Raw genomic sequence first — 12,745 nt, forward strand, 5'->3', positions numbered from 1 at the left:
GCAAACATTTAAGCAGAAAACTAATCGCTTTACGTTTTATTTCATATTTTATTTCAGGTGAGTAGCTTCTTACATGCAAATAAACATTTTTAAAAATAATAGATATATATTTAAGTGATTATTTAGTGATACATGCCATCTAGCGGCCATGTGGAGAGCTGCAGCAAGAAAGAGGAGGAGGAAAAAAAAGATGTGAAATAAAAGCACTGCAGAGAATTCTACTTCAGTCTTCAAATGAAAATTTGCAAATGATTTATTTAGAACAAAGCTGTGTGCATTTTCAGAGAGATAAACACACGAACACAGTAAAGCAACGGCAAGGGTTCAGTAACAAAATGTAGTTTGTTTAATTAAATAATCAAAAATGGCACAAGAAAGGTCATGTAACTGTGACAAACAACACTTGGATGACACGAGATTATAGTACAATGTCTACAGCAGTTTTATAAGGTCTCCATGTCAGAAAAAGGCACCACCTTCGCTGTACCTTCATTTGGCGAGACTGTGTTCGAGTACCCGCGTCCTGCCACGTGTTCGGCTTCCTAGCTTCCTCCGGGGTGAAGATGCTTTGATAAAATTTCGTTTCATTTAGCCTACATAATCTTATCAGCATGTCAAACATCGTTTTTTTTTTTTTTTTTTTAAAAATGCTTAAAAATCTCAAATCGCTTGCATTTGTATTTCCTAGAGCCTTAGAAGACAAATATATTAAATATTACAAATCCTTCACAAAACATTTGTATAGATTTATACACACAGAGCACTGCATCGTTATACATGTACACATATACAGTACAATAAGAAAATATCTACAACAGGAAGGGGAGGGACATGCGCACAATAATAGCACTTCCATTCTTTACTAATTCCTCCACAGACACAGGAAGCGTCCTTTAGTGAAAAATAGAAACTCGACAAACCCTGATTATGATTTCGATCCGATCGGCTACGAAAAAGAAGCAGACACGAACATTTCCCTCTTACTAGGACTGGATATAGATCTCGCATTAAGTTCACGGAAATTAAGGGGACCATTATATTGCTATCATGCTTTCAGACAGAGGCTAAAGGTTACGGAAGGCTACTGTAATGTTAGTCTAAATCAGTTCAAGCAAAAATACACACATTACCTCGACACGTTGACTTCACCGCGTGAATCTCTTGAAAGATTAAAGTGCACAAAATGGCTCTATTCTATTGGCAAGTGCTCTGATCAAACCTGTCTCTCTCTCTCTCTCTCTGCCTGTCTCTCTCTCGCTCTGCTTTCGTCTCTTTACCTCCCTCCTTCTTTCAGTGAGTTGATTCGGGCGCAGATTTTGAGCGCAGGTCCCAGTTTGACATTCATGGCACTCATCAGGTGATCTTCAGTGAGCAGCAGCAGAGCCTGTCCGTCGATCTCCTGCGCTCGAAACGATTCAGCGATGTCCTGACACCCTGGGAAGGTCACGCAGAGGTCAACATTTAGGACAGAACCACAGGACCACGCTCGGGATTAAAACACTGCACCAAAAATCCAACAACAGTCTGCAAAGTGTGAAAAAGCTCGTGAGATGTCTGAACACACTTCTGAAGATCCACCGGTCTCACCTGGGAGATTGGAAATGAAGCTCCACACTTGATCTACGGTCCACTGCGCAGGTTTGGAGTGTGAAGAAAGATCTGTGGGTGAAACCACGTCCAGAGGAGAAGTCGGAGCGCTTTTAGTCTCGCTGCTCCTGGTTTCTCGCTCTCGCACGCTCTGCTCCGTGTGTCTGCGCAGCCGCGTCTTCATCGGAGCGGCCGCCTCGTCCTCTCCCTCCTGCAGGGGGCGCTGGAGAATCCGCCACTGCTCTGTGGTGCCATGTTTCACCTGCAACATACCAAAAGAGTTTGGAGCGTTTATCATCACTCTATGAAGTTTGATGACTTCAAAGATCTGCTCTGTTCTATATTTTTGTTTAATTCATCTCTCAGTGGTTGCACAGTTCTGACAGTAGGGGCGCTGCAGAGGCAGCGACTCAGACACGGTGAGATGTTAAATCAATATTTGAAGTTATTTTTTACATTTTTATGATTTTATGATGTGGATGTTGAGTTAAAGAGTAATGAGAACAGACCTGTTGGAAATTGTCCTCCTCGATCTCGTCCTCTGCTCCATTAAACTCGGATCGATGTCCTTCACTGACGCAGCGTCTCAGAGCGCGGAAACGTTTTGTGTAGCTGAACCTAGAGATGGAAAAACCCCAGCGTGGTGGTGAGGGTTCATTTAATCCTACTGATCAAACTCAGCCCTCAGCACTCTGCCCTCTGACCACATCCTGTCCCTGTTCACACGCATGTACTAAACACAACAGCTGTGGAGAAAACGGCCCAAAGACTGAATCTGTGTTTTTATTTTCCTGAAACTCATCTGTCTGTTCTCAGTGACTTTACGCCTTCTATTTGCTCGTATGTTATTCAATGGGCTTCATTAAAACTGCAGCCGCTGGCGTGAGAACGGCGCATCGTTCCTGTGTGAGGAACATCATCTGATCTGAGTGAAGTGTAAAGATATCAGATAACCCTCTGGTCCAGGTTTGGTGTATTAGTTTCCAGTGTTATCCTGGACCCAGGATCGGTGTGAATGATCAGCTAGACTGAGTATCTCAGGTGTATTCTCTCTTACTGCAGATGAATGGAGATGGATGTCGTACCTCTTGGCACAGGATTTGGAGCAGAAGCGTTTGGAGCGGTTGAAGGTTTGCGCAGTTCCTTTCCTCTTACAGAAGTGACACTGCAGGACGAGTTTGTGTCCAACGCCGACGCCATCTACACAGAGACAACAAGAACAAGCAACACTGTCAGCTGTACAGCGTCCACCATTACACGGTCACTCACATCATTTATCCTGAGGACACTGATATGTTAACCCTAAAAAAAGGGAGATTTGTCCCTAAATCCCTATTATTATTATTATTATTATTATTATTATTATTATTATTATTATTATTATTATTATTATTATTAGCATGGTAACTAACACTTCTGTAATGTTTGTGATATGATGATCATTGTTCCAGTCATGATTATTACAGCGTGTGATAAACGTACAGTGTGAGGTTTATCATCAGAGTTTATTAAAAACTGAGAAAGTGATGTGTTTACACTCCATCAGACGGCAGGGATTAATCTCAGTATTGTGATATTATTGTGAAACTCACTGTTTGTGACGGAAATCTCGTCGTCTGAGTCGCTCGAGTTCTCGGGAGATTCTGAGGTGGCGTTAAACACGTCCGGTCCGTTCGCCCCGTTCAGTCCGGAGGCACAGCGTGGACCCACCATCAGAGACGACCTGCTCACCTGCACCATGGAGCACACACACCAAAGTTATCAACATTTATCGAGATGAAGCCTTTCATGCACAGCTTCCAGATGTCCTGAGAGTCTGTTTCTAGACAAAATCCCAAATGATCTTAAATATAATCATTTAAACTCCCAGGAACATCTTAGATTATTTAAAGCACTCATAAAAACATCCTGATATCAGAACTTTAAACTATGCAGATCCTGTAGAACCCTGCTACAGTTCTTTCTACCAAATTAAGTTCCAAATTAAAAACTTATTTATCACATACAAAATCATACACAATACAACATGTACCAGTTATGGTTCTAAGCAGTGTAGAACCCCCTGGTGTAGAACCCTGTTTGTTCAGTTCACTGATTAGTGTGGTCCTGTTTGTGTGTACAGTACCGGGAACGGTTCCAGTCCTTCCTGAATGATGAAGCCGTCCACCAGGTGAGTGAGGACGAGCGGTTTGCTGGGTTCTGTCAGTCCCGTGTGGCTGGAGGACGGCTGCTGGGAGGGAGCTCTTTCTGAAACCGAGGGGAATTTGGCGGGAGAGCTTCGGCTGGCGGGCGACGCGACCGAGGGACGTACTGTCGAGGACAGGACTGGGGACGGATCAGAGGACAGACTGGAGATGGCTGGAGTATCGAGAGAAAGATGGTCAAATTCTGAGATTTTGAATATATATATTTAAAAAGGTTTCTTTTTTAAAGTTCTGCACAGACGCTGTTCTGTTCTTCACTGAGACTCTGTCCTGAATACCTGAGTGATTGTCTGCGTGAGAGGACGTGTCCTCACAGACGTCTTCTTGTCCAGCACTCGCTGCTACAGAGACAGATGACATCTTCTGAGACCTCGCCTCTTCTGTACACACCACCGGCTGTTTACACGCCTGACACACACACACACACCACAAACCTCTGATTAAAATCTTATACAAACACACACACACACACTCTCTCTCTCTCTCTCTCTCATACACACACACCATTTACATAAACATACATAGATTATATATACACATTTTGTTATTTTATTTTATTTTTGTGAAAGTAAATGTAAATGTAAGTGATGTTCTGGTCTCCTGGAGTGATTCTGAGGATGCAAAGAAAGAGATAAATGCTCAGAGTCACTCACTGTAGACTTGTCCGTGGTTCCTGAAGGCTGTGGTTCCACACCAGCACTCTGTGATGTTTGGTTTCCTTCCACACTTTTTGCCTGTGATGATGGAAGTTTGAGATCCTGTGGAATTTCCTCGGTGCCATTTCCTGACTTGATCTTGGGCTTTGCACTTTTCAGCTCCTTGGTCGTGTCACTGGTGTGGGTGATGGAGGTGAGAGGGGACTGTGGAGGCACGGGGGAGGAGGTGGAGCTGGTGGAGACGAGCGGGAGGACCGGAGATGGAGGAGAAGCTCTTTGAGGAGACGTCCAGGTCTGTCTGGAGGGTGACAGCTGCACCAGCTGGGGGCAGGTGTTGGAGTTCTGTGGTGATGGGATTGGACACTCTGGTTTAGTGGTCGCAGGAGAGAGCTGAGGCTTTGGCTGGGCGAGATCGTGAGACGGAGACATGGTGGAGGACTTCGGCTGGCCATTGGTGCACTGGGTGGAGGCGGAGGCAGAGGACAGAGCGATCCTCAGGAGCTGTTTAGTGGCCAGTAAGGAGCCTCCGGGGGAGGCAGAGGTCAGCGGAAGGGTCAAAGTGGGTGGGGTCAGGTGGGATCGGCTGAGATTGGGCACGGTGATGGGCACAGAAGAAGTCTGGCTCGAGGCGCTCAGTGACGCCTGGGTGGACGGACAGCGCTTTAGCTCGGGGAGAGGTTTCTTTGGTACGACCGGAGAGGAATTCGGGTGAGGATGTCTCGAAGGGAAGAGATGCTGTGGAATGCTGATCTGACTGTGAGGTCTCTTCAGACTGCTGCTTAACTTCTGCTTGGCCAGAGCATGAGACTGAGCTGGAGCATAAAGAGCTGAAAGAAAGCATGAACTTCTCAGAATTCAACACTCACAAGAAGAAAACTACCACAAGGACACACACTGTGGACAGACACTGAGGACCGACACTGAGGACAGACCCCGAGGACAAACCCTGAGGACAGACACTGAGGAGAGATCCTGGGACAGTCCTTGAGGACAGGCACTAAGACAGACCCTGAGGACAGACACTGAGGACAGACACTCTCCCAGTGGTTTCGTAGTAAAGGCATGTTTAATCACAGCAGTAATATTGAGGGTTTTCCCTCATTGTTGCTCTGACAATAAACACATGCTAAACAAATAAACTATTTAATGTTCATGCTAATGTTAAAATAGGGAGAATTTTAAATCTATTATGTTTTTCATGCCTGAGAACTGAGACTAAAAGGACACTAAAATCTGCTGTTTGTAAAATTCTGTGATCTCCACACTAATTAAACCTGAAAGTTAACGTTTTTCTTATTGTTTGCTGAGCAGCATGAAAACAGAGCGAGAATACGGGCCGAGCCTCATTACTTCTCGTTGTCATGGTTACATTCCTACATCAGGAAGCTGAAATCATTTTAATGACATGACAGAGAGAGGATTCGCTTCTAAAAAATACTCTTAAAGATATTATTATTTGTTTAGTGTAAATATTTGCATGAACTAAAAAGCTCAGGAATAATAAAAACTTTAGTCCAGTAAATAAATACAATGTTATGCTAAAAACACTAAAATATCACTTACATGGAGGCGGCACAGTAAGATGGCGTACAGGCGGAGCTTTGGGCGGGGTTGAGGGTGTCGGTGAGGTGGCGCCCTCTGTCTTTGTGGGTGTGTCCTTCCCAGGGCTGCAGGGTGGTGGGCTGGGTCTCGGGGTCAGGGTGGGCACTCGGGCGCGGGTCAGAGCCGGAGGCAGGCAGGGGGAGGCGGACTTCAGGGGCAAGTTCGGTGGGATGGTCAGTGTACCAGGTGGGGGTGGGCGGAGTGTCAAGCTCTGAAGCTGAACACACACACACAAACTTACAAACAGCAGTGATAACTGATAAATGAAGGGATCATGCTGGGCGGAGCCTATGGCATACATGGACAAAGCAGATAGGGGTGGAGTTTCAGTACCTATAGAACTATTTGATGTTATAAACTGAAAGTTACACTAACGCCCTCGACCCCTCCTACTTTGCATGAATATATTTATTATCAAATTCAAATTTTATTTGTCACATACATAATCGTACACAGTATGATATGCAGTGAGATGCTTACATTATATTTAATGTAATGTGATTATGGTCATTAAGCAGTTAGTGTAATTATGACGATTACTGTTGAGGTGATCTACATCTCAAGGCTAGGTTCACGAGAAGTTAACAGATTACACTGCAAGGCTGTAGAACTGTTTATTCTGACTTTTATTAATTATGATATCGTTTTCTTCACAATATGTCATATGGAGCTTTCACCACTCCCTAAAGATCATCTCCTCAACCCTAAATCACACTGCTGAGGATCTACAGAGAACATCACACTCAGTGTACAGATTACAGAGACAGTGACAGGATTTAGACATGATCAGTGAAGAGAAGCTCACCTGTGAAGAAGGGAATCGAGGTGAAGAGGAAGAGGGAGAGGAGGAGGAAGAGGAGGAGAGGACAGGGGCATCAGGTCGCACTGTGGACGTTAGAATCAGCTACAGGAATGAAGACATGACAAAGACAGAGAGAAAGAGAGAGAGAGAGAGAGAGAGTAAGAGGAAGAGGGAGGGAGAGGAAGAGGAAGGTAAAGAGCTGATAGTTTGGGTGTGATGGTGAGTTTCACAATAAAGTGACAAGCTTTTGAAGTGGTAAAGAAAACCATCTCTGTTTCAGTCCATGTGCTCATGCAGCTCGAGCAGAGCGCCTGCACACACACTCAACACTCTTCCCTCTAACATTAAACACACTCACACTAATATTTCAACTGAAACCACAAGCACAATTTACTGACACAAAACAATCATTCAGAAATGTGTAAGAACATGAGCAGAGTGTGTGTGGTGCAGCGAGAGTGGGAGGAGCGAGAGAGCTTTCAGAACATTTCCCCCGAGAAACCAAAAAAGTTTCCAAAGCAACATACAGAGCAGATGGTAACACGCTGTAACGGTCAGAGGAAAAGCTGTAACGGTCAGAGGAAAAGCTGTAACATTTAGCTTCCCAACAGTGAGTCTTCAGGGCAGAGGAAACTGGACTTACTGTCAGAATCAAGACTTTAAGACAAAATAAATCGGACTGAGTGAATAATAAAATCTAGTGACATTTAAACAAACTGGATTTTTCAGGAGTAAGATGTTCATCACACCCGGTCCTGCGTGACTCGCTAATCCGCCAAGCTAAAGACAATATCATGCTGGGGCCTTAATAACCATTTAACAAGCAACTTTATGAGCTATTTAATAAAACTAACTAATTCACCTATTGCTTTTTTGGATTGGATATAGAATTTGAAAAACCTACAGAAATCTGTAACAGTACTTCTTTTTCTTCTTCTTCCAGCTTTTCCCCTCAGGGGTCTCCACAGCGAATCATCTCTCTCCACCTATCCCTATCTTCTGCATCCTCAACACTTACACAAGATAACATTTTACTACTTATGAAAAAAGAACTCTGAGGTCTGTGTGAAACCTGAGTTTTCAGCTTTTTTCACTGGTACTGAAGGACTGAAGAGCATCTTCTACTCCTGATGAAGAGGAAACACTCTGCAGATCATCACTTTTTTGGTTTTAATTGGAAGAGTTTTTGCAGATTGTTGTGAAACACTGTGTCTTTTCATGATGAACAGTTTTAAATCTAATCCTCTTCATAAACATCTCCATAAACAAACACTGACATTCCCTGGAGTAAATAACCAGCACATTTATTTTCTCTTTATTATTAATGACCTGACTTGTGGTTCTGAGCATTTTTTTTTAATCTGGACAGAGGACAGGACGTTACTCAGAGCAGAGGAGGAACAGAAGCAGGTTCTTTTACCATCTGAGCCCTCAGGAGCATTTGGGTCTGGCTGGTGGGACTCTTTCCAACGAGCAGAGCCTGGGGTGAGATCTTGTGGTTGGTGCTGGTGGGGTTGGAGCTCTGGCCGGTTTGGACGAGGGCAGCTGACCCGGGCACGCTGGGGACCGACACCTGAGGAGTCACACAAGAAGCATGATGAAGATGGAAACCAGATGATGTGAGTATCTGGGTGAAGGTGCAGCACAACAGATTACTGGAACGAAAGCAGATGTAGGTGTGAAGTGTTTGTTCTGAGTGTACAGTGTGTTGAAAAAAGTCATCACCCCCCTGAACTCTTCTACATGTTACATTAAATATGCCACACACCCCACACACACCCTCCACACACACCCTCCACACACCCTCCACACACACCCCACACCCCCCCACACACACATACCCCACACACACCCTCCACACATACACCACACACACACCCTCCACACACACACCCCACACACACCCTCCACACACACCCTCCACACACACACACACCCCACACACACACCCCACACACACACCCCACACACACCCTCCACACACACAGCCCACACACACCCTCCACACACCCTCCACACATACACTCCACACACACACCCCACACACACACTCCACACACACACCCCACACATACACTCCACACACACAGCCCACACACACCCTCCACACATACACTCCACACACACAGCCCACACACACACCCTCCACACACACCCTCCACACACACCCTCCACACACACAGCCCACACACACAGCCCACACACACACTCCACACACACACTCCACACACAGCCCACACACACACTCCACACACACAGCCCACACACACACTCCACACACACTGAACTCTTCTACATGTTACAGCATCAAATATGCCAAACACTCCACACCCCAAACACTCCATACCCCAAACGCTCCACACACCCCGAACACGCCACACACCCCAAACACTCCAAACACCCCACACACTCCAAACACCCCACACACTCCAAACACCCCACAGACTCCAAACACTCCACACAGCCCCCACACGCCATACACCCTAAACACTCCACACACTGCAAACACTCCACACACCCCAAACACTCCACACACCCTAAACACTCCACACACCCTGAGAGCATCATCCTCTCCTGAAGCATGGTGGTGGTGGTATCATGTTGAGAGTTACATTTGGCCTTTTGTTTGCTTCTGTGTAACTGGAGAATCCTGAGAGTTTGATGATTTTACAATAAGGAAATAAAAGAGGGACAAAATGTGGACTACATACTGTTTTTTGAGTCTGCTGAGATGAAACAGAGGTTGAGAAAGCGGGAGCCAGTCTGTCCCCAAACAGATTGACCTGACAGGAAGACAGAAAAAAATCACAAATCCACACAAGCTCTGTGATTAAAGAGCTCTAAATAAAATGTTCAGAAAGTGAAATAAGATGCTGATGAAAATGACACGCACCGAAAGGTGAGTAGTGTACCTCTCAGGCAGCAGACGGCTTTAAACATTAAACGCTGCTCAATTAAGACTAACTAAGAGTTTTAAAAATGCAGTGTGTTTTATTTTATACGTTACTGCGGCTGTATTTTCATTACTATGAGCTGAACCACAGTGGAGTTGGAGTTTATCTCTGGAACAGTAGATGGAGAAACGCCGGTCCCTACAACCCCCCCCCACCCCAAACACACACACACTCTCAGGGAATTTAACTAACCAACCCGCCAACTGGCATGATTTTAGGAGGAAACCAAAGAACTTGGAAAAAACTCCCAACATGCAGAACATGAGAACTCAAGCTCAGGATCCAGCCCTTGAGCTGTGAGGAGACAACAGGATCCATAGCACCACCATGATGCTGCTTTCAGACACAGATATACAGATTCCTAAAGAAATGGCATCAGCTATGTTGTCTGGGTTAAGAGTATCTGCTTTCATGTTCCAAACCCTCGTTCTGTGACCTCTTATGTTGTTGTGGGAAAGTGATAAACTTTTCAGTCATGATCAGAAAGCAGCGAGTGTTGTAGTGCACACAGGGATTATGCTGTAGATGGTGAGTGGGTGTGAAGGTTCCATAAAGCTCATGAAGATGGGGAGATCGTTACTGTACCTGAGCAACTTTTCTGTCTGAAGGTGGAGGCTGGCTGTGGAAAGTGGTGACCGCCGTGAGAGCGGAGCTGCTCTTAGCCGTTCCATTGGGAGGCTGAGGAGGGCTCACAGCGGATGTGGTGGTGCTTGTGGAGGTCGTGGTGGAGGTGGAGGTGGTAGTGGAGGTGTTTGGACTTTTCGTCTGCTCTGTTTTTGTTTGGGGCTCTTTGTCCATCGCGCCACGCTGTCAGACCACAAGAAGCTGCAGAGAAAGGAGTAAAGTTATGACTGGAGTCAAATTTCAGAGTTGTTTCATTTAATTAGATAATTAATATACATATTAATATATACACACACAGTACAGAGCTGTTCAACAAACACACATGGGCGTGGCTTTGGCTGTATACTTCTCTACATATATACCCTAGATTTTATTCCTTTCTGTTAAATTTGTTGGTGTGTTTACGTCTGTACAGTGACCATGTGTTGGCTTTTGGACCATCTAAAAGGGAAAGAATCATTTAAAAATTAATTTAAAAAATTAAAAATTGTCTATTTAACAATTTTATACATATATAGAATCCTCAGGTTCTCTTTAGTTTGTCCGTTTATGGGAAAATGTAAAGGTTCTATTGCCAACAACACAACGAAGTGTTTCCTAACCTTCCCAAATACAAACACCGAGCACTCTTTACTAACTATGAATAATAATAATAATAATAATAATAATAATAATAATAATAATAATAATAGTCTTATGCCTACTTTTACTACTAATCATCATCATAATAACAATATTAATTTACTGCCCATCCTTTAGGAGACTGTGGCTCGTGCGTTGGACAGCACAGGTTCTGGGAGGTTCTGAGAGGTTCTGAGAGCACTCAGGGTTCTCCTGTATCTGGTTTGTTGTTCTGAGGGAATCTTAATGAAGCTTTAATGCAGAACCAGAAAAGCCACAAGAAAACGTTGCTTTACCCGCTAAAGATGCATCTGGAGGAAATCTGGGGCATAAACATCTTTCGTGTTTTATAAAAAAAATCCCGCATTAGAATAAATCTGATTTCAGGTTTAATGTCTCGGTAGAATTCTGCTGCGCTTTAAAGCGAGATAACGGCGCACAGCTGCCTCAGTCCTGCTGCCTAGCAAGCTTAGCTACATGCTAACTCCAGGCTGCATGTTGTGATGATGTCAGAGGCGTCTGCATGGAGATGGACAGCAAGACACACTGAATTTCACACGGACACGGCTCTGTGCGTTACGCGCGCGCAGGTGTGTGTCTGTGTGATGTGTTTAGGCGCGCGGTCCTACCGGTCAGTCCTGCACAGGCCCTGCATCTCTGACACGGAGAACGCCATATCTGAATAAATTATTTACAAAAAAATGACACTGCAATCCTCTGTGAAGTACAGAGCAGCGCTGAGGATGTGCACTGACCGTAAAGACATGTGCGCGCATCCAGCTGACGGCCATCATCGTTATTTTTTGTGTGTTTTGTGTACGGAATGAAAATGGGCGTGTGTGTGTGTGTGTGTGTGTGTGTGTCCGCGCTGCACTTCCTCAATTCGCGGCGCTACAGTGAAACAACGCGAATCATTTATTTTAATTAAATAAATAAATAATAAAAGCACGCATTACAGCCATCATCATCATTATCACAATCACCTTCATCTTCATCATCAACAAGCAGGTCAAATCGCCGCAACTTTGCACACGGATTGTACAAAACAGAAAAGCGGAAGAGATGCATGACGCGTTATAGCGTTTTAATTCACACACACGCTCCTCCTCCGATAGCGGCTCGAGAAACTGCTCTAAAACACACCAGAGCCTCTGATCTTCTGTCTTTAAACCTGCTCCTACCTGTCCGGAGTCAACAGCGGAGATCGTCCATCTCTCTCTCCCTCTCTCTCTCACACACACACACTCGCGCGCACACACTGAGCGTTTCTCCGACAGCCTTACAATCCCGTCATGTCCCAATGCGTCAAAGGTAAAAGTGGAGAAGGGAAGAAAAGTGAGCACACGCTCCGTTATAGCACCACATGCAGTGTAGGAGGACCAAGGCTTTAAACACACACACACACACACACACACACGCTTTAATACTATATACTATAATAACTATGTGTATTTTTATATGAACGGAATTAGAATTAAATTCTATTTAAAATGCATTGGTTTGAAAATTCTTTACGGTCTGTCATTATAAGATCTGTATACACTTTTAACAAGAGAATATTTGACTGATTAACTGATTGTAGTAAATAAAATGAATCATTTATAACTGATATTTGGGATCTCTCTCTCTCTCTCTCTCTCTCTCTCTCTCTCTCTTCAGTTTAGTTCAGTAGTGCTTTATTGGCATGAATGTAAA

General features: G+C 44.5%; 1 protein-coding gene across 4 annotated transcripts; it reads right to left on the minus strand.

Annotated features, from left to right (window-relative positions):
• Positions 1 to 323: 323 nt before the first annotated feature.
• Positions 324 to 12,371, minus strand: si:ch211-230g15.5 (polyhomeotic-like protein 3). 4 transcript variants are annotated; one of them, XM_058376773.1, is made up of 14 exons: positions 12,232 to 12,371; positions 10,391 to 10,630; positions 9,563 to 9,634; positions 8,272 to 8,424; positions 6,855 to 6,953; positions 6,011 to 6,266; positions 4,445 to 5,274; positions 4,070 to 4,199; positions 3,713 to 3,945; positions 3,180 to 3,318; positions 2,673 to 2,787; positions 2,097 to 2,205; positions 1,588 to 1,849; positions 324 to 1,434 (listed from the first exon to the last, which is right to left on the minus strand). In XM_058376773.1, the coding sequence occupies exons 2-14, from the start codon at positions 10,601 to 10,603 to the stop codon at positions 1,274 to 1,276; spliced, it is 2,772 nt and encodes a 923-aa protein (XP_058232756.1). In that variant the 5' UTR covers positions 10,604 to 10,630; positions 12,232 to 12,371; the 3' UTR covers positions 324 to 1,273. The 4 variants fall into 4 exon arrangements, with proteins under 4 accessions (XP_058232756.1, XP_058232755.1, XP_058232757.1 ...); XM_058376772.1 differs by lacking the exon at positions 12,232 to 12,371 and adding an exon at positions 12,034 to 12,188; XM_058376774.1 differs by lacking the exon at positions 12,232 to 12,371 and adding an exon at positions 11,806 to 11,938.
• Positions 12,372 to 12,745: the final 374 nt, after the last annotated feature.

The sequence above is a fragment of the Hemibagrus wyckioides genome, linkage group LG23, assembly GCF_019097595.1.
Source record: "Hemibagrus wyckioides isolate EC202008001 linkage group LG23, SWU_Hwy_1.0, whole genome shotgun sequence".
NCBI lineage: Eukaryota > Metazoa > Chordata > Actinopteri > Siluriformes > Bagridae > Hemibagrus > Hemibagrus wyckioides.